Raw genomic sequence first — 22893 nt, forward strand, 5'->3', positions numbered from 1 at the left:
CCGTGAATAAGGTGAGTGAGGTCACCACTCCCTGGGAGCTTCCATTCATCCTGGTGATGGAGACAGAGAATGGTGAAGCTACCTGACAGGGAAGATAATTATGGACCATGGAACGTGCTGTGGAGGAGTCAGTAGCATGATGGAGTGTTAGTGAGCAGGGCCCACGTGACATGGAATGACATAGGGAAAGATGTCCCTGGAGAAGTGGCATTTGATCTGTGATGTGAAGGAGGGGACGAGCCTAGCCATGTGGATAATGAGAAAAGCCCAGTGCAGGCTGTGGGAGTACAGACAGTTCAAGGGATGGGAAGGAAGCCTGGGTGGGCCTGGCATAGGGGCATGGTGGGGCTTGGTGGGGTATGAGGATGGGGAAGGAGGCGGGGCTAAAGCAGACTCGAGGGCCTTGGTGAGGGGTTTAGATCATTTCCTCAGAGCAGTGGGAAGCCATTGAACATTAAAGCGATGGGTGGCCTAGTCCCATGGGAGATCCAGGGGGATAGACAGATGCACTTGTTTGAGCAGGCAGGGGAAGAGGGGAGGCTGAGAGCAGAGGGGAAGTAAGGTGGGGAAAGAATATTTGGAATGCTTTTCCCTCATCTGGTACCTTGAATGTTTGAGCTGCAGCTAATAAGGCCTTTCTGGCTAGGGGAAGATGTACCCCACCTGAGAAAGTGTTTTAGTGTTTGGCTTGTGTTCAGGCTTCACAACAGCAAGCCTTGATGGCTACATTTTAGCCTTTTCACTGCCAATTTATACCTGTTTACATATAGGGAGAAATTCCAAAGCATATGAACCTAAAGATGAGACAGTGTTTGTTTGCTTTTATATAGGCCTTGAATTTATAAAATTCAAATTTACTTTATATGTAGTAGATGCTTTTGGTGTGGGGAGCAGAAGACACTTTGGAAATATTGTAATTAATTATCTTCTCTAGTCCATGAATGACTTTTTTATTTCTGGGATGGAGACTCAAAATGGAGATGCAATTAATTGCTCACTCACTCAATACCTGTATTCTGCTCCATTTTCACTGCTAGAACCTGAATTTAATTCAGGGTGGTGTGGTGATCAGCCTCAGACACATGCCAGTTCTGACCCCTGACTTCTGAGCGTTCCTTGTAGCCGATGTGGCCGTGTGACCTAGTCCTGGTCAATGGAACCTGAGAATTATTCCACTGGGATGGGGAGGGGATTTTTGAGAAAGACTTACTGTTCTGATAAAACCTGACAAATGAGCCTGTCTGTACCATCCCTTGCTTTCCTCTGCTTTCTGCCTCAAGTGCTGATAAGATGTGTGAGTGCACAGCAACCCTTATGTCACCACAAGGTAACAAGCAGAAAGAAAAAGCCAAGAGCTTCACATAGATACCTGCCCTGACATTGTTCTTGTCGAACCAACGCTAGCAGCCCTGAACCTTCTCACTACTTCTAGTTTGTTGAATCCAACGTTTGTTAGGTTTCTGATACTCGAAGGTGAACTCAATGCTAACTGAAGCAAATATGAAGATGTGGTGTTATAAGCCTTGTCCTGTGCACTGTGACAGCTGTATAATGCCCCTTGATATTCAGTATGATCTTTAGCCTATGGGAAAACAGTTTCTGAAAAGGAAATTTTAACTTCTATTAAAAGTTTGAAAGTGACGAGTTGTGGCCTTAGAAATGTAATTTTCAAAATAAATGAACTTGTCTGTGTGAACCTGCTGTAGCAAGTATCATGGAGTCATACTTCATGGCCAGTATCTTCCTTAAGGTCTTTTTTATGATCCTCTTAGTCAGTGTTCTGGTGAACTGCATTGTGTGTATTTATGGCTTTGTAGGAAACTATAATAGTACTAGAGGTAATAGCATAAATAGTCTGATTGCTTAAAAATGTGAAGCTCCAACAGGCTTTATTGGATTTCGGGGTAATGGTCTTATTAAATTTTCTGCTTCTTTTCAAACTTTTTTATGGCTAAGTTCCATCCTGGTGGTTTCAAGAAATTTGGGGGCTGTTCTGTATTTTTATGGGGAAAAAAAAAACTTACTCTGGAATTTTCAATTGCTGAATTGAGGGGTAGGGGAAATAATTTGGATTTTACTTTTAACTGTCTTAGTCTTTGGGTGTAGCACATTGTTTTCCATGGGGAAAATAGAAATGGCCCTTTGGTATGCATCATGAAGAATAATATAAGTTATAAAATGAAATTGTATTCTAAGCAGTTAGGAAAAAAAAGGGACTGTAAGTCATAGGGTCATCAAATTATAACAGGAAAGGAATTTTAGACATCATCTAATACAATCCCACTTTTTTCATAACCTTAGAACTTGACCTATAACAATTAGTTATTCATTTAAAAAATAATAATGCATGTGGTTACCCTGTGCTCCCTCTTCTTTAATGGAAGATTTTCACAAAGAAACAAGGAAACATTGTTTGTGTAATCCAGGGGCCTTTAGAAGAAGGGTTTTTAAGCCATCTGTTCTGACTTCTTCATTTTACAGATAGGAAACTGAAGCCCAGAGAGGATGAAGGTTATTTCTTTCAGGTGGACTAGAAAGTATTAATAACTCTTGGGCAGGTAGAATCAGGACCATGAAACTTTCTAGACTCTAACATCTTCAGTGCTGTATGTTGGAATCCAGATGGCAGATAGATGACCTTGGGTGAGTCTGCTTTTGGGCTCATCCTTAAGTGCTGGTGAGGGCTTGACAGGCACTGGTGGGAGGTCCCAGGCAGAGCACTGGTAGGAGCCTGGGGGTGTGATAATTTCAGGCAGTTCAGGAAAGAGTGCAGAGCCCAGTCTGGCAACACTTTGGGGCCAGGCAGTAGAGGAGATCAGGGACAGTTCAGGCCAGGTCAGGCCAGTGCATGGAGTACCTTGAGAGCCCATCAGTGGAGTGAGGATTGTATTTGGGAGCCAGTGGGGTGCTCTTAAAATAATACTGATGATGATAATAGCTAACACTGACATAGCCCTGACTCTACCAGCAGCATTCTGAGCACTTCACCTGCCCTTGCCTGTTTAATTCCCACGAGAAGCCTTTGATATAGACACTCTCATCTCCATTTTGCAGTTGAGGAAACTGAGGCACTGGGAGGTTAGATGACTTAACCCAAAGAGACACTGATGGGAGGATGTGATGGAGACAGGATTCAAACCCATGTCTGGCGCTAGAGTCCTACTTTTAATCACTGGGAATGTGGTCTGGTGGTGATAAAGGGGATGAATTCTCTTCAGAAGATGGATCTGTAGCAGGGTGCAGGAGGACTGGAGTGAGGGCAGAAGGGCGATCAGGAGGTGATTGAAGGCTTCCAGGAGAGTAATAAAAGCTTGGCATGGAAATGAAAGGAGGAGAATTCCAGGAGCTTCTGAGATGGATCGGTGGTGCCAGGTCCCCAGTTGCACATGGGGGCTGGGGAGGGACAGAGTCACAGATGACTGAGATATCACTTGGCTGTCTGCCTAACTGGATCAGGGAGGTTGAGAAGGAGATTTGATGGGAAGGTGATGATTTATTTGTGCAGAGCCCTCTTCTTTCGCTGGTAAAACTATCTGGGGAAAAAGATGCATGTTAGTGTGTCCGAACAAATTTCTGAGTTTATGTACCCTCCTGAGCTCATCTGTATTAGCCTGGTTTTGAGTTCACAATAGGTCTAAGCAGTTATTTTTAATTCACTTCGTGACTTTCACAATTCTGAGGCTGCTTGTCCTCTTCCCAGCATAAGAATATTGGGTGGGAGAACAGGAGAGATGATGGGTGGGGGTCACCTTTGTTTCAGCTTCCCCAGCAGTGATCTTTGCCTTCCGCTTTCCTGTCTGCCCTTAGGTTTTGATGGGAGGGCGGGTCACGGCTGGAGATGGAGGAGGCGGTGGTGTTCCTTTGTGAATGGGCATCCGGTGTTGGGAGGAACGCCCTGTTCTGGTCTCCGTCTACGTCTACGGGTCAAGGCTGAGAGCAGTGTTCTTTCCTCCTCCTTTCTGAGAAAGGCCATCGTGGCCAGGCAGGTCTTCTCTGAGACCTCTAACTGCAGGTCCCAGCTGAAGGCCCCAGTGCCCCCATCTGGGGACAGCAGTTGTTGAAAGATCGGTAGCTGATACCCTTGTAGGAAAAAAAAAATCCTGAAGTGGATGAGAGAACATGGCAGTTGCCATTTGGGTTGCTGTTTCATCACCGTTTCTCCAGTCTGGGGCGTTTTCTTCTCCTTTTCTTCATCTCCTCCCTCCCTCTCTTCCTTTTTTTTCCTTCCCTCTGTCATTCCTTCTCCCTCCATCCTTTTTCTTTCCCCTTCTAATCAGAGGAGTTGCTAAGTGTGCTGGGTCAGTAAGTGGGATTGGCATCTATTGTATTTGATTTTGGTTTTCCATCTTGATTTCCCAGGGAAAGGTAACCCTGGCAAGTCAGATAAGTGTTGGTTGTATGTGGAATTCATACAGTGTGCACTGTTAAGGGTCTGGCTATAAGGAGAAGATGAAGGGACTAGAAGACTGGGCTGTCCCTGTCTTCAAGCCCCTTAAAAACCTTAGAAAGGCAGGATGCACATGTGAGTTCAAAGTTTGGTCTAGTCATTCATGAAAAGTCCATGCATAGATTCTCTTGTCTCTCATCTGTAAAATGGAGGAGGTAATATTTGCATCAAAAGGGTGTTGTGATGCACAAATGGAACAGCATTTCTGAATACTGAGCTCTTCTCTTATCTCTCTGTTCTCATCCAATTAAAGTTTTCTGGATTGTAACTTAGAACGATCCCAGAAATGCTGGAGGGGGACGAGGGAATCTAAGTATTGTCTTAAACTGCTTTGTGCATGTTTATTTCACTTCTGTCTAGTAACCATGTTTTTACTGTTCTTATTTTCAAGATGAGAGAGCTGAAGGTCAGAGAGATTATAAACAAAGTAGCATCACTGCCTGCTTCAGATGTGACCTGGAGCAGTTATTCAGTATTTTACTGCCTGTTACCTCATGTGTGGGCTTCCCAGGTGGCGCTAGTGGTGAAGAACCCACCTGCCAGTTCAGGAAACATAAGAGACACAGGTTCAGTCCCTCAGTGGGGAGGATTCCCTGGAGGAAGGCACGGCAATCCACTCCAGTATTTTTGCCTGGAGAATCCCGTGGAAAGAGGAGCCTGGTGGGCTACAGTCCATAGGGTTGTAAAGAATTGGACACAGTTGAAGCAACTCAGCACACATGCATGCTCCTCATCTGTAAAATGGGGGTGATAACAATTTCCTCCTCACTGGGTGGTTTTAAGGATTTAATCGGTTAATATATTTGTCTTAAAACAATGGCTGGTAAATAGTCAATGTGATAAAAGTATTAGAAATTACTCAGTTTCCAAATCTCTTCTAAGATTGATTCATATGCATTATGTGTTGAAATGGGATTAAATTACAGTTTTTGAAATGTAGATCAGATTTGGTTTTCATGGAGAGGGATTGGGGAAGTGATGCTAGAAGCATCAGGAAAAGTCCAAAGGAGAGAGGGGGAAGGATTTCAGGAACTCAGGGAGAAAGAGAGCTCCAGAGATGTGGAGGAGATGGGTCAGGAGGAAAGCTCTATGTTGCTTTTGTTTTGCGGAGGGAAAGGAGCCATTTCCTAATGGTTTGGTTAAGACACTCCTGTTATCCTGGAACCAGCAGGTGAGCCATCAATAAACTCTGTAAATGGAACCTTTGGAGTCGCTGCTTCACCAGCTTTCTCTTTCTTTTCACTTCCTGGAAGAGGCAGTAAGTAGAATATTAAGCTAAGGATTCTGCAATCAGTAGATCAGGCTTGGAGCCTGAGCTCTGTAGCTTATTAGCTACGTGATGTTGTGCAGGTTTCTTAACCTTAATATAGCTCCCTGTCCTACTTGCGAAAAGAGGTGAATACTGGTATTTCTACCTCCTAGGGCTTGTGAGTCTGAGAACAGTAGTGCATGGTGTGTATGGGTAGCTCAGAGGAGACCTTCAACAATTGCTGGTTACTTAGTGTTACCCAGTGCTTAATATTATCCTTGGAGCTTTGGTTAGAAATTCAGGCTCAGTAGGCAAGCCATATGTAGTGACCTTTGGGGGCATAGCTTGTTCTGGATGAACCCCAGCCAAAACCACAAAAGACCTTGGCTCTTATCACTCTCCGTCAAGAATCTGACATGGAATCTTGAGTTGCCTTTGGGGTATACTTTTATCTCCTTTCCCTCAAAAAAGTGTCTTAGAGCTTAGAAGAGAACAGCAATGGGCATAGTCTCTTCTTCTACGGGTTCAAAATACCTGAACCCTCATTTCCCTTCCTCTGATTTTGGTGGGGTTTTTGTTGTTGTTGTTGTTGCACTGGGTCTTTGTTGCTGCACAAGCTGTGGCAAGTGGGGGCTACTCTAGTTTCAGCGCGTGGGCCTCTCACTGTGGTGGCTTCTCTTGTTCTGGAGCATGGGCTCTAGGGCTCACGGGCTCAGTAGTTGCAGCTCTCAGGCTCTAGAGCACACGCTCAGTAGTTGTGGCGTATGGGCTTAGTTGTTCCACAGCTTGTGAAATCTTCCCAGACCAGGGATCAAACCCATGTCCCCTGCATTGCCAGGCGGATTCCCATCCTCTGTACAATTAGGGAAGCCCCTTTCCTCTGATTTTTAATTCACAACATACCCTACAGTGGGACTTTGCTGTTTAGCAATTGAGACAAAATCTCATTATAAACTGATAATTTTATAGTCTTTGTTAAACAGATTTTTCTCGTTACTTCCTTTGTTCTCACTACTGAGGTAGGATATGGGGGAATGAATAATGGGCTTCTCTAAAAAATAAAATCAAATAACAGATGACAAAGTGAACTAGATTCCTCAGAATCACAAGTCAAGATGTCAAATCCCATGTGTCCTGACTCCCCATTCCAGTGCTCTTTCAACAAGGTCACGGTCCCCCTCTTGCCTCGGTTAATAGGGGCTGCCAGGGTGTTCCACACTGTCTAGAAGGCAGTTACCTTTGGAATGGCTTCTCTTTCTGATGTAGGCATTACCAAATGACCTGAGTCAGCTCTGTCGGGAAACTTGAAATCCTTTCTTCCAAAACTCACTCATTCTATCTCAGATGAAATCATTTTCCTTGGCCAATTTAACAAGATCCTTGCTCTTTCGTTTCCTTTAATTATCTTGTTTTTAAAAAAAAGAAAAAGAACTGGAGAAGACCATCTGCTTTATGAGGCAGTTCATCTCTTATGTTTTCTCTAATAGATATATGAAGGCCCAGTTAAGCAAATTATGTCTCCATCTCATTCTTGTTTGGGGTTGTTCTGCTTGGTGCTTTGCTGTCTCTGCCATCGGCATTTCTCGAGTGTATATTTGGCATGTCTTGGAGTGTAGATTTATGAAAAGATGTTATCTTTGTTCTGTGAACTGCAGGCACTGTGAGCCATTTCCATATAGTGCCAAACTATCACAACAGGGTTCTTTGCTTTTTTAATCCCTTCCTCTCACCACGAGAAGTTCTATTAACATGTTTTCTGAGATGCAGAGTAAAATCTGTCAAATATAGCATGGAAAGCAGATGGGTGGTGGCTGTCTTCCTCTTCACAAACTCGAAACTTGTCTTCCTTAGTAAAACTTAGCCTTATCACCGTTTACCCCAAAGCCTTCGTTTATGAATAGGAGACATAGGTAGTGCAGGTAGGGGGATGGGCCGGGCTGCTGCTTCTTTACATATTTATTTTTAAATGTCTATGATATGTGGGTGGCTCAGTGGTAAAGAGTCTGCCCACCAAGCAAGAGACACAAGAGGCATGGGTTCAATCTCTGGATTAGGAAGATCCCCTGGAGTAGGAACTCACTCCAGTATTCTTGCCTGGAAAATTCCATGGACAGAGGAGCCTGGAGGGTTACAGTCCAGTCCATAGGGTCAAAAAGAGTTGGACACAACTGAGCGACTGAGCACACTCATATAGCCTCATGTACACACTTTATTTCTTTCAAATTGAAGATAACTCCTTTGCTCTGAATATGAAAATGCTTCATACTCATCATAAAAAAATTTGCACAAATCAGCAACGCATGAAACATGAAAAGACATTTTCCTAAATCCTGCCACCCAGAGATTACCGCTGTTAACATTTTGATGAACTCGTCTATTCATTCCTTAACGAACTACTTATTAACTTTGCCAGTGTTCTGTACTTAACATGAAATTTTATAAAACATTAAGAAGATTAAATCCTATACTGACTTAACAAAAAAAAAAGGAACACAGTAAACACAGTGATATCTTATAGACTATGAGAAGGTGCCAAAATGGTATGCTTAAAAAAATAGAACTAATGCGTTATTTCAGAGTAAAAGAGATTATTAAAACATGATATAAAACACGAAAGAACAGTATATACGTTTGAACTAGAAAAACCTCAGACAAAATGACAGAGCTCAAAGAATTTGAAATTTTAAAAAATCACTTTAGGAATAAATTCTAAGTTAGAACACAAATTCAAGTAAATACCACAAATACTGCCTTAAGAGAAATCAAGGGTGAAAATTTTAGGGTGAAAAGGAGAAAGAAGTTAAAAATTGAAAGGAAATGAAGAAAGAAATAAAATTTGGGGAAAGGTGATAAATATTAAAAATAGGAAAAGAAGATTGAATATACCATAACAGGAAAAGAAAACTGAAGCAAAGAACAGACCAATACTGAGTTTCAAGAAAATTTTCCCAAAAAAGATTTTAAACCACATTTTTAAAAAAGCAAGTCATGTATTTTAGGATATCAACCTAGAACAACCAATGCCAAGATATTATAGTAAAATTACTGGATTAAAAAGAAGAGCAAGAAAAGTCCTTTTGACATCTAGAAAAAAGGAGGAAAACAGCAACAGAAGAACTAGATCTTTCTCAGACTTTTTGACAGAAACTCTTTGTGTTGGAAGAAAATGGCATAACATTTTAAGGTCTTCTAAGAAAAGAAGATGAGAACCTGTACTTAAAAAAAAAAAAATTATCTATTTATTGATTTATTTGGCAGCACCAGGGCTAAGTTGCAGCAAGTGACCTCTTTAACTGTGGCATGTGAGATCTAGTTCCCTGACCAGGAATTAAAGCCGGGTCCCCTGTGTTAGCAGTGAGGAGTTCATAGTCACTGGACCACCAGGAAGTCCTGTGAGCCTATACTTTTTATGTCTAGCAAAATTGACTTGCACATGTAAAGAACACCATCATTACTTTCAGCCACAAGAAGTGAGAAGAGGAAATAGTTGTTCCTATGAACTCTCCCTAAGGAATCTCCTGAAGAGTGAGCTTTAAACAACAAAAATAACGGGTGAGATGTAACATGAGCCTGAACATCTCAAGATAACAGCTAGCAAGGACATTATCAAAGATTATTAGGATCATGTCAAAAGGTCTCAGAAGCCAACTTGAAGAGGCTTCTACTGGCATGGGGCAATTAGAGCTTCAAGAATAAGAATTGCAAATATATTTAAATCTGTGAGGGTTGATGTTAAGAAAAAAAAAGATTATTGGTTACCTGAGGTTAATGGGACATCTATTCATTGTCTGAAAAGTAGTCAAGAACCAAATGTGTACCCTGCCTTTCTTATATGAACAGATCACTGGATAACCACAGAATAGGTGAGGCGAGGCACTTCCTAAATTTTTTTCCACTAGTAAATGAAAGTGAAATGAAAGGATTAGACTATCATTGTTTTGCAAGCCCCGTCAGTTTAATAGATTCGGGCATTGAGCGACAATGGCTTCAAACATGAGAAAACCAGATATCATGTGTCTCCTAATGAAAGATCATACAACCAAGTGGGTTGAATCTCAGTTTTTTCAAGCCTTTGAATCCAGCTGCCAATATGCAGGAAATTCAGACGGTTAGGGACATGTTCGCCTGCACCATAGGTATGCAGCTGTCAGAATTCATACTGTGGAAACTCCATAGCTCAAATGCCCGGATTCTCTAAGGATGAATTATAAGATAAAGATGATGGGGAACATAGATTGTAACCTACCAGGCTCCTCTGTCCAAGGAATTCTCCAGGCGAGAATACTGAAGTAGGTTGCCATCCTCTTCTCCTGGGGATCTTCCCAACATAGGGATTAAATCCAGGTCTCCTGCATTGCAGGGGAATTCTTTAAAATCTGAATCACCAGAAGAGCCCCAATGGGGGATATAGAATCATTTAAAATTACTTAAAATACATGTCACATTTTTAAGAAATGGATAAGAATTAACTGTATTGACCAGGGTTGTAACCTTGGGTAATGACATCATTAAAAAAACACAAGAAAGTGGATATAATAAATTCAAGATAGTTTATTTAGTTTTAGAGGAAAGGAAAAAAATTCATGGAATACATTTTGAGTTAGCTAGAAAAGTCTTGTTTCTTGAGCTGGGTGATAATTACGAGCTTTTTTCTTTATAATAAACTATTTGTTTTCTGTGATTTTCTAAATCTGTTTTATTTTACCATAAAAGTATTTTTAAAAATTTATGAATGAATGGCACTGTACATGCTGCCTTGTTTCCAACTTTTTGTTATAATTTTCAAACATACAGAAATGTTGAAAGCATTGTGTTTGAAATGCCAATATACTCATCATACTGTTTTATTGTTAGTTTTTCATTCAGTGTTTAGTAGAGATCTTTCTATAACACTAAATATAGAAATATCCTTACTTTTAAATAAATGATGCATAGTATTCCATTGTATAAATTAAATCAGTCTCCTACTGATGGACATTTAACTTGTTCCTAGTAGAAATCTTGATGCTTGTACATCCTTATGACAAATTCCTAGAATTTGCTGTCACAAAATATTCTGATGTGCAGTGTGTAAATGGTTTTGTGATGTGAACAGACATCTGTGGAAACCAAAGATGCAGCCTATATTGATCAAGACAGCCCTGTGTAACTGACAGAGGGCATAAATCTCCAAGAAAGAACTTGGTTCCCTGAAGCAGGATCCTCAGAAAACATCATGCCTCCCCTGGATTAATTCAGGTTTAATCCTAGTGGCTCTTCTGTTATCTCACTTTGGTTGTTGTTGGTATAGTTAGTGTTATCTCATCTGTGAACCACCCCAAAATTCAGTAGCTTAAACAATAGCCATTAGTTTCTACAGAATGGATGAGTCATTCCTACAGCCTCTACTGGGTTCACTCAGGGACTCACAGTCAGCTGAAGGTATAGTTGCAGAGCTCTGCTGGGCTCTCCCACCAGTCTGATGGGTTAGTGAGCTCAGGCTGATCTCAGTGGCCTGGCCTAGAGGACTCAGCTATTCTACCCAGGTCTCCAACATCCTTCCATCCGGCCAGCCTGGGTGCAGTCTCATGGCAGTGGTATAGCTCATATCTTTCTCAGGGGGCTGGAAATGGGCCGTGCTTTGTGAATTTCTGTGCCACCCCACTTGCTAACCTGCCATTGACCAAAGCAAGTGACAGAGCCAGGCCAGAGTCAGTGAGAAGGGACTGCACAGCAACAGAGCAGAGGGTGAGCATACAGAGAAGTTGTTGACTGAGGCCATTAATGCAGTTCATCAGCATGTTTTAGGTTGGTACTTCTTAGAAGCCTTCAACATTGCTCTTATTTCTAAACTGCAGATGTTATGCCTTTGAAATATGAAAAATGGGGATCAAGTGTGTTTGTGGAAGAAGCATAAAAATTTTCTTGTGTAGAGTAGTCAAGGTAACATGTAAATAGAAAAACCTACATTTATTCTTTTGTCTTGAAAATATTTCTTTTCTAGTTGTTGATGTTTTCCCCTGGGATATAGTGCAGGAAACAGAGTTTTCCCTGTTTGTGTTTATTTTTCTTTATTCTTGGTGTTGGGTTTGAAATCTGGCTTTGAGAACATTGACTCAAGTAAGATTGATAAAGCTAAAATCACAAATCAGTCTCTTTGTTTTTGCTTAAGATACAGACATGAGAGATATAATTAGTCCTTACACCTTTATTGCTGCATTCCCCCCTTGTTTTAAGTTGTAGAAGTGGTAAATTTAAGTTCTTCTGTAACAGTGATTTTTAGCAACAGATATCCCGCACCCAGGTGTACAGAGGCGAGAAATTATTACTAGTAATTATATCTCAAATTTAAAAGAAAAATCAAATTAAGTTTATTTCCATAGTTTGCAGTATTATATGTCACACCTCTATTCTCTGTGGAAAAACAAAATGCTGCAATAAAATTTGCATATACATATTATATTATTAGTAGTATTAGAGTTTTATTAAATATTCTTGATTGTGTATGCATCATAAAATTGCACACACTAATTGTTCAAACTAGAGGGAGCGGCTGGGGTCTTTTTTTGAGAGGCCCTTTGTTTTCAGTTTACCTGTGTATCAGAAAGTTGGACATAAACTTCAAAAGAATAATAATGTGGCATGAATTATCTTGCAGAATTAATTAATTTAGACAATTCGAATCAACTTCAAGAGAGAGAGTCCTGAGAAACGTGGCTTAGTGGTCATGAGCCTGGTCTTTGGATGCAAACAGATGTGGGTCCTGATAACAGCTCTGTCATTTGCCTCCCGAGTGACCTTGGATGGGTTACCTAACCCTCCTTGCTTGTTTCCTCATCCGAAAATTGATGTAATAATAGTTCCTTTCTCATACGATTGTTCGAAGTGCTAAATGAGAGAATCCTTATAAAGTACCCACTTAGCACTATGCTGGGTACATAGTAAGTGATGGGTGAATGTGTACTTAGTGTTGGTACTGGAAGGAACCCTGGGTATCTGGTGCAGCTCCTCCACTGTATAGATTGGGAAATAGAGATTACATTCTTTAGGGGAAAATATTTAAAACCTTTAAGATTGAATCTGTGAATTTGGAGACAGGTCTAATCCTCAAATGCAGTACCTATTTTATGTAAATATTTATCAACAAGGGACTTCCCTGGTGGTCCAGTGGCTAAAACTCCACACTCCCAGTGCAGGGGGCCTGGGTTTGATCCCTGATCAGGGAACTAGATTCCACATGCCGCAACTGAAGATCCTGCATGCCACAGCTAAGACCCAGCACAGCCAAAGTAAATAAATAAATACTAAAAATAAAAAGTATTTATCAACAAATATAACCCTGTAGATTTTCAACAGCAAGGCTAAGATGACAGTTTTTTGACAGCCCTTCCTGTGCTCAGCAGGTTACAGAAAAGATTTCAATAATGGCAGGAAAAAAGTTTCCATTGTAACTACAGTGTTTTGCTTCATTCTTGGACTCAGTTTATTCATTATTTGTGAACATCTTCACAACAGGGCAAGATGGGCCAGGAAGAGAAGGCAGAGACTGTGGACCACTAAGGTTTATGGAATATTTATGGTGAATGTGCAAAGATCTCCAAGACACTTTGCTTTTCTTCAGAAAGCTTACAACCTCGTTGAGCAAACAGGTCCTATGTGTAAGAAAAATAAAAAGTAATAGATCAGTTAGCATTTACTGAATGTTTAGCATCTGCCAGGCACTAAGCAAAGCAAGCAGGCAACCTATCTATCATATGTCATTTGATCCTCATAGTAACTTTCAGATAGATGTTAACTGCAATTTGCAGTTGAATAAGACACAGTTGAGATATTAAGTACTGGTTCAGAATCATATAGGATCGAGGTATTGAATGAGTTAAGAAGAGAGAACTCTGTGCTGAGCTTATAATTTTCAAAGTTGGAGGTTGGCCAGTATCTAGAACACCCTTAGGAAAAGGGCCCCCTACTTGTATTTTGAGTGGAGACCAGGGATGAAAAATGTCTTGCAGTACCCAGCAACCCTGTACATTAAACAGTGTCTTAACTCGGCAAAGCTTACAAGTACCCTTACTAGATTTTCATGTAGGTGAACAACATGCTTATAGTGATCTGAGCCAGAAGTTCTAGGTATAAAGTATTCTTTATGGCTTTAATGTATAGTGTATATTCCAGAAATGGAAACTCCTAATTGAAAGATAATTGTATTAATGTTTGTTTGAATTTTTTTAGAATTGTTCAACCTTTTGAAATTGGCATCAGTAACAGAAGTACATACAGGTTGTATCTGGGATGACAGCACAAAAACACACTTCTGTCTCAGTTTGCATGTGTTGCTGTTGCCCTCATAGTGATTCTTCCAGTAGATTCGAGCATTCCATGATTGGTATTTTGTTGTTGTTGTTTTTGACCTCTTGTGTTGTCAGGCCTGAGATTTTGCTTACTGGAATGTGTCTCTCTCCCTTTATTTCTCCTTTTCTGGAATTTATCTGTGTAAATAGGTTATATTATGTATGAATCGCACTTTAAGATAGCAAAGGGGACTTCATAGAATACTTGTTATAGCAAGAGAACGTTATAGCAAGGATTGCGTTGGGTCAGAGTTTCAGGAAGGTAGCTGTTTGAGTAAGTGAGAGGTTCTAGAATCAACTGTGTATGAATGTCAGTGGCTGAAAGAACTTGATTCTGGAGGCCTTTGAGTCAGGAGTGATTGTGAACAGAGCGGTGTTTATCTGGCTCTGCGGAGCTGGGGTGGATTTGGGCGACGGGGGGTTGGGGGGATGTTAGGAGGGATTAGACTGAGGCCAGGACAGGATTCATGAAACCAGGTGAAATACTAAGGGTCTAAAGAGTGAGTGGACAGGACAGAGAGCAAAGTAAGTTGAAAGGAATTTGTCAGATTTTTTTTTTTTTTTAATTCTATTTGGGGAAGACAGAGTGAAATTCTTTGTCTTTATTTTATTTTTTGTTTCTCTTTGGCATCCTTTAAAATACACAGAAAGTTCTCATCACAAGATAAAAATAAAAAGTTTTGTTAACTGTGATGGTGATCACCACTTATTGTGGTGATCATTTTACAATATATAAAAACATGAAATCATTGTTATATACCTGAAATACAGTTTTATATCAACTATACCTTAATTAAAAAAATAAAAATAAGGAAGTCTTCTCTTTAAGTTGTTGTTGTTTAGTCGCTAAGTGGTGTCTGACTCTTTACGGCTCCGTGAATGGTATGGTAGCACACCAGGCCTCCCTGTCCCTCACCATCTCCCGGAGTTTGCCCAAGTTCATGTCCATTGCATCAGTGATGCCATCCAACCATCTCATCCTCTGTCGCCCTCTCTTCCTTCTGCCTTCAATCTTTCCCAGCATCAGGGTCTTTTCCAGTGAGTCGGCTCTTCACATCAGGTGGCCAAAATATTGGAGCTTCAGCTTCAGTATCAGACCTTCCAGTGAGTATTCAGGGTTGATTTCTTTTAAGATTCACTGGTTTGATCTCCTTGCTGTCCCAGGGACTCTCAAGAGTCTTCTCTGGCACTCTTCAAATTATTTACCCTCTGTAGGGAAAAAAGATAAAAATAAAAATTTAATGCCATGTGTTAAGTGTAATAATAGAAGTTTGTAGAAAGTTTAGTGGTGGGGTAACAGTGATGAAACAGGTAGGTAATTCAAAAGACAAATTATTAAGTATGTAATATTTGAGCTGGATCTAAGTGGATAAGCACTTGGGAGTTTTCATTTCAGTTCAGTTGCTCAGTCGTGTCCGACTCTTTGCGACCCCATGGACTGCAGCACGCCAGGCCTCCCTGTCCATCACCAACTCCTGGAGTTTACTCAAACTCATGTCCATTGAGTCGGTGATGCCATCCAAACCTCTCATCCTCTGTCGTCCCCTTCTGCTCCCGCCTTCAATTTTTCCCAGCATCAGGGTCTTTTCAAATGAGTCAGTCCTTCGACTCAGTTTTCGTTTATCCCTTGGTAAAAGAGTAGTTTACACACAACTTTAGCTTACTAAAGAATAATTTCTCATTCTTGTAGTCAGAGGATTAGGCCATGAGGCAGCAGTTTTGTACCGGACTGCTGAATGCTGGCTGTGGACCTCAATGAAGGTGGTGGTGGTAGGCAGTACCCACCCTAGACACAGCTCTCTCTTCCTTCAGACTAGGGGTGGCAGCTTGTTCTTAGAAGCCCTGGAGTCTGTGTTATCCCTTATGGTTTTCCTACCCTGCCAACTTTTTTTTTTTAATAGTCCCTTAATTAAATCCTTCTCAAAATACTCAATTTGAATATTCTCTATTTCCAGTTTGAAACCTGTTGGGTACAATGTGAAATTATGTATTGAAAAAAGGTAAAATGCACAATAAAAATAAGGAGAAAGGTCTTTTTATTCTAAATTACAAACACAATATTACAAATAAAAAAAATAGGCAAATGGAACACATAAGGACCTGATTATAGTGAGATAATTTACTGTAGCATTCTTGGTCAGGGGTATCATACTGGCAAAAATAATGGTCTTGAGGATTGAATTGTTATCATATAAAACATTGAATTAATATATATGTGTATAATTCTGAATTTTTATACTTACGTCCAGTGGATAGGGGGAAGTACATAGCATCTTATACTGAACCAAAATTCCAGTGGGCATTTAATTTACTAGCTCACCTCTTTGTTTACTAGTGCTTTCAAGAGTTACACTTAGGCTGCTTCTCTGGTCTTCTTGGAGATTTATTGAGCTCCAATGGCATTGTCACAGTCACATAAGCATTATGGATTTTCATTAATGGTACACATGAAAATGCTGCTGAAAAGAAAACTTGTTGTTAGATTGATTCTAGGTGCTAGTTTTAGTGTGTATGATCCTTAAAATGTTCCTTTTGCCCCAACACAGGGGAATATTTTAAGGATAATACACAGTAAAATATGCAAATTTTCAGTTTCTGTTCTTTTCAGAATACTTCTGTAAATAAGCCTTTTCTTAGCTTCCTTTCTACTTTATTGACATTCATTATCTTGATAGTTATCACCTCACATCTGCTATGCTTATATCCAAAGGTATATTGAAGACAAAAACTAAAAAAAGGAAAAGTAAATTGTGAAATACTTTTAAAGAGTTGAGAAAAATAGAGGGCAGAAGCTAAGGTGCGTAGAGGGAACATCTCTTGCTGTTTCAGGACAGTTTAAATTAAGCCCACCCTTTTAATTATACCAGAGTAATGAGCCTTACCCGTGATATGTGAAAATACAATTTAAAAATGTATGGTGGGCCGGTAAACCAGGTTGTCAGGTCATTATCTGAATCATAAAGTTGGAAGGTAATGCCAATTAAAGGTTACTAGTTTGGAAAAGTTAGATTAGAATTTAGCCTTTGCAAATATAAGGTTTCTCAACTTGAATAATGCTATAGAAAACCACTAACATTTGACTCTTTTTTTTTTTTTAAACATTTTATGGAAGTGTAGTAAGCATACAGAAATGTGCACATAAGGGTACATCTTGATAAATTTTCACATCCGTATCAAGAAAGTATATCACCATTACAACATCCTAGGGTCTACTTTCTTGCTTCTTCACCTTTCCTACCCTCCAGGGCAAACACTATCTTGACATAGATAGGCTTTTCCTGTTTTTGTACTTTATATAAATGAAATCATGCAGTATCCACATTTGAATTAATATAATGGATTATTATTCTAAGTGACATTCCTGATACCAACTCTCTGAAAACAAAGTCTGTTTTCAGTTTTCCTTCTTATGTATCTAATTTGGTAAACTGGCAGTTTACCAGTGTATCTAGTTCTTTATTATTCCTTTAAGACATTTTCTGTGTAAATACAAGTATGTATGTGTATGTATGCATGTGTCTATGTAAACGCAAGTATATTCATGTGTATGTACACACATGTATGTATATATATGTTTTTAAAAATTTTACTCAACTTCAATCATGCATATTATTTACCTCTTTGTGATACGTCTTAAGGCCCTTCTCATATCAACTGACATAGATTAAATTCATTTTATTTAGAGGGGGCGGTAACGGCAGCACAGTATTCCACTGAATGGCTGTATCATAATTTAATGAAGCAGTTATCCACTGATGAACACGTAGGTTGTTATTGATCCTTTGCATTTAGAATAATAGAGTCTATGTAAGTTTATTCGGACACGTCTAAGCCACTGAACTGAAGTTTATTTGTAAAATAAATTCTAAGGAAAAGAATTGCTGGGCAAGAAGGTCCATGCATTTTAAATTTGCTCACATATTACTAAAAGGCTCTCCATAGAGTTTTGCCAGTTTTTACTCCCACCAGCAAGAACTGAAAATTCCTATTTTCAATGTCCTTGCCTTAGATTATTTGTTATCGAGCCTGTTAATCTTTGCAGTCTGCTATAGGAAAAGTAGTAACTCATTTACATTTGCATTTTCTTCAGTTTTGAGTGAGGTTAGTTATTTATATTTATTGAACTTTTGTGTTTCTCTTAAGACTTGTTTCTGTCCTTTTCTCATTTTTCTTCAGGTCTGTTTATATTTTTCTTAATAATTTCAAAGAGTTCTTTCTATATAAAGGAAATTTACCTTTTTATGTCATCTATGGTATGAGCTTTTTTTTTTTTTTTAATTGAGGTATAGTTGATTTACAATGTTGAGTTTTAGGTATACAGCAAAGTGATTCAGTTTTATATATATATACACACACACATATATATATATTCTCTTTCAGATTCTTTTCCATTGTAGATTATTTCAAGATATTGAGTATAGTTCTCTGTGCTATGTAGTAGGTGCTACTGGTTATATTTTATACATACTACTGTGTATCTGTTAATCCCAACTCCTAATTTATATAGTACTATGTGTCTGTTAATCCCAAACTTGCTGACCTTCCCACTTTGGTAACCATAAGTTTGTTTCCTGTGTCAGCGAGTCTGATTCTGTTTCGTAAATAAATTCATTTGTAATGACTTTTTTTTTCAGGTTTTTTTTTTTTTTGTCTTTGTTGTGTTTATAGCCATTTTTACCCCCTTAACAGCAGGTTTAAATTTTTATGTGGTGAAATTTGCCAGTTTTTCTTTATTGGCTTCTGAATTGTGTGTTTTTAATGAGAAAAATCATTGGAAACGTGAGAAAGATAACTTAAACCTGGCATGGAAAAAAAATCTCAAGAAACGTTTGTGGTTTCTCAAGAAATAAATGTGGTTAAGCAGGAATTCAAATTTTAGTCAAAAGTGGTTTAACCAACTATAAGTAAACCAAATCCAGACATTAAGATTTGTTAATATTTGTTAAGATTTGTTTAATATTTCTAACAGCTTTTAGAAGAATTTTCAATGCTATGTTTTTTTCCTTTAATTCTTTGTTATTTGGGGTTTTAATTTCTCAAATGATCCTTCTTTTCAGATTTCAAATTATAACCTATTTCCTGCACCATTGCTGACGTCCAGAGACCCATGTCAGAAGTACTTCCAGGTCAGATACACTTTCACATGTTTCAATGCATTGTACTAGTTGAGTATTAAAACTTTAGCATATATATATACTAGATAATTGTTTTGATGTTAAATTTATGATTTGTTACAATAGCATGTTTTTGCTTTTTATTGTTTTTCACTAATGTACTAGAAAAGTGGATCTTTACAATAAGAAGAATTAATTGGACTTAACTGCATTCATCTATTATTTGCATGATCCTACTAATACTGTATTGTGAAAATATTTTAATTGACTATAACAGAAAATTAAAACTCTGTCAGATTTTGCCATCTACTGTTGCACATTATAGCCTGTTAACTGTTAAATATGAACAAAGGAGATATTGGTGGTGAGTCTCCATAAATAGCCTCTTAGGCATTGTGGGAGTCTATAATAGGCTCCCAGTTCAGTATTCTTCCCGAATCTAATGCTGATTAATTTCAGGCCTTAAGAATACCAACCTAATTTTATTGTATGCCCGTTTCTTTGTGTCATAATGAATGCAAGTCTACATACAATGTGGTATGAATTTAATTCTTAGCCTCACAGTAATATAATAAAAATAGTAATTGCAGTGACATTTTGAATTAAACGTAATATAGAATTGCAAGTGGCAGATCTGGGTAGATTCTTTTTTTTGGGGGGGGTAGATTCTTTGTTAGGACACATACCACTCAGCAGATTGCTTTTAAGTAAGTAAATTCAAACCATGCACAAATAGATGTTAATGTCCCTAAATTCAAAAGTTAAGCTCAGCAAGTATGTCCAAGTCGTTTTCTCCTTTATATAACACTGTGTGTTACATCTTCACAGAGAGCTAAAATAAAACACAATAAAAGAAACACTAAGCTCAGCAGAGGTAGATGAGGGACAGGAAATACCCTTTTATTAAAAACAGCTAAAAACAATGTGACAAACCTAAATTCATACAAGAAAATTAGGAACTTAGAGGCAATTTTCAGAGGCCAATTTAAGGGCAGAGTGTAGATTTTCTTTGTAAATACATATTTGAATAAGTATGTTAATTTTGCAGAATCAAAACAAATACATATGTCCTTTAGAAAGTGCATGTTAAGTATTGAGATGAATTCCTTCTAGGAATTCTGTAGTATTTAAAGTCTTTTATTATACTGTAAGATGGACTCAATATGGAAATGTAAGAATAAAACTGGCAAATGTATCAATGATGTGTTTTCTGATTTTCTCTGAGTAGGGATAAGCTAATCAAATAACTTACAGAAATTTCTTATTGTCACTATACTCTGTTATACCAATTATGTACATTTCCTGTTGTTACTGAGATTGCTTTATTCATTAGTAATTATATAAGAGATAATGAAACCATTATCCAGCATGGCTTTTAATAACAGCTACTGCTGTCATGCATTTGGTATAGGACATAACACATTTTATAAGGAGAACAGTATTCTTATTTCAGTGGAGTATCATTCCAGACATTTTTTACCTGAAAATACGATAGCAGCTAGTGAAGAGCATGGGATAAGTCTTGGTTTTCAGTCTCATTTTCCAACTCCGAAGAGCTGTGACTACCGGGAGCCTTTAAAAACAAAACAAAACAGAGTATATACCTTATATGCCTGGAAAATTCCTGCTGAACCTTCAACATTCAGCACAGAAGTCCCTTGTGAGGAGGTTCTCAGCCTGTGACATAGTCGGGTAATTACCCTATTCCAAGGATTCTGCCATTGTTTAATGTTTTTTTTCTCTTTTGGGATTGACTTGTCAGTTGCTCAAGAAAACCTGTGTCCTTACTTTAGCTTCCCTTGTTTTTTTTCATCTACACCAGCTTGACCACTGATTATATTCATCAAACTCCACCATGTAACTCTAAGCTATATTTTAAAAAATAGTCATCTTCAGAAAAAAACATTATTTAAAAGAAGATGAAATGATGAAAAGAGCTTAGAAATTGAGCAAAGAAAATAACTTTGGTACAAGCATATAATTTCCCAAGGTGACTACATCTGCCAGGCTTGATGTTGGAATGCCTAAGTTTCCCCTACTTGGACTGCCTTTCTTTTCCTTGTCACTGGTGGATTCCTACTTGCGTATCCTTCAAGACCCAACTCAGCTGTTACTTTCGTGAGAGCCTTCCCTGCACCTCTCTCCACATCCCTAATACCTTCTGCTTGTAAGCCCCTCTGCCTGCTCTGACCATTGGGAGGTTGGTTAATAACTTCTCCTTCCCACTGCCCTGTCTGACCGAGTTTCTTAAGGGAAAGCTTTTAGTACGTCTCTCTTGACTTTCCTCGGATTCACTTGGGCTGTTGAACAGAGTGAGCCCTCAGACAGTTTAGTTGAATAGGGTATGGGAAACCCTTAGGTGGGTCAGAGCTGCAGGTTGAAATCATCCCTTTATCTCAGAGCCTGGGGAAGGTGCCCTGTGAACCAAGTGTGTGAGGTTGTCCTCCCAGTTTAAAAACGCCCAAGGTTCTAATCCTGTGACCTCTCTGACACAGGAACCCTAGCTGCTTCCCAATAACCTTTGCCTTCTTTGTTCATAGAGAACTTCTTATCATTTTTGCCACATTGAGAGTTTACTTTCATGAGTAATTTCAGGAACCAGCTTTATTTTGCCTCTCCTTCCTAAAAGGAACAAAAAAAAATCTGAGTTTACTTCATTTCCTTAATACTTTGAGGTCTAGTTCAAAAGGCAACATTCCTCAGGGTAGAAGTTTTGCTCTTAACCCCTCAGTGGAAACAAAATTGTATAGCAGAAAACAAAAATGAAGAAGACGTGAAGTCTCATTTAGAAACTGGGCAGACATTGGGCTTCCCCGGGCCCATTTGTCAATTTCCAATTTTGTAAGCATGGGACAGGAGCAGGGGAAGAGCAGTAGGTTATTGAAGAGATGCGTTTCCTGCCATTACTGACAAGTTTTCTTCAACAGGAGGCTAGAGGTCTCAGCAAAGAGAAGCAGGGAGGGTGGGTGTAACTATGGGCTCCAGCACAGGTTTATATTAGGATGTCATCTGAGTTACAGGGGTTGCATCTCAGTGCTGGGATCTTTGTGACTCAGAGTTTGAGGAAAGCTTTGTTAGCCATGAAATTAAAGTGACCCTGGCTTACCTAATTTTGGTTAGGCTTCATAAAAAATACTCTGTGCATTATATTAATTTTAGCTGAAAATCTGTTTCTCTAAAAGAGAAAAGAGCACCCTTCTCTTCTGATTATTCCAGAAAAAGTCTTAGGATTGTTGTTCAGTTGCTCAGTCATGTCCATCTCTTTGCAACTCCATGGACTGCAGCACGCCAGGCTTCCCTGTCCTTCACTACCTTCCAGAGTTTGCTCAGATTTATATCCATTGAGCCAATGAGGCCATCCAACCATCTCATCCTCTGTCGCCCCCTTCTCCTCTTGCCTTCAGTGTTTCCCAGCATCTGGGTCTTTTCCAGTGAGTCGGCTCTTCGCATCAGGTGGCCAAAGTATTGGAGCTTCAGCTACAGCATCTGTTCTTAATGAATATTCAGGGTTGATTTCCTGTAGGATTGACTGGTTTGACCTCCATGTTGTCCAAGGGACTCTCAAGAGTCTTCTGCAGCACTCCAGTTCAAAGGCATGCTTTTCCTTGAATCAGTCACCATTGCCATGGGGATTTGCTACTCTGATTGGCTGGGCTTGGGCCACGGACCTCATGAATCAAGGGTAGGGTCATGTCTGCCTGAACACGGGGGCTGGATCTCTAGAATGTAAGCTCCATGAGAGCAGATATTTTTGTC

At 39.2% G+C, this 22893-nt stretch overlaps 1 protein-coding gene across 21 annotated transcripts in view; it reads left to right on the forward strand.

The window, feature by feature from the left end:
• The window catches only part of APBB2 (amyloid beta precursor protein binding family B member 2), a 368065-nt gene that overhangs the window by 147605 nt on the left and 197567 nt on the right, over positions 1 to 22893 (forward strand). For all 21 annotated transcript variants that reach the window (XM_081591655.1, XM_081591664.1, XM_081591485.1 and 18 more), the window contains one exon: positions 19081 to 19149. Coding sequence is in view for 19 of the 21 variants with exons in the window: in XM_081591485.1 (XP_081447611.1) it covers positions 19131 to 19149 (19 nt within the window). In the remaining 2 variants the exon portion in view is untranslated. The remainder of the gene's footprint in view (positions 1 to 19080; positions 19150 to 22893) is intronic.

Source organism: Giraffa tippelskirchi, chromosome 1 (genome assembly GCF_054371585.1).
Source record: "Giraffa tippelskirchi isolate mGirTip1 chromosome 1, T2T-mGirTip1v1.2.pri, whole genome shotgun sequence".
In the NCBI taxonomy this organism is placed as follows: Eukaryota; Metazoa; Chordata; class Mammalia; order Artiodactyla; family Giraffidae; genus Giraffa; species Giraffa tippelskirchi.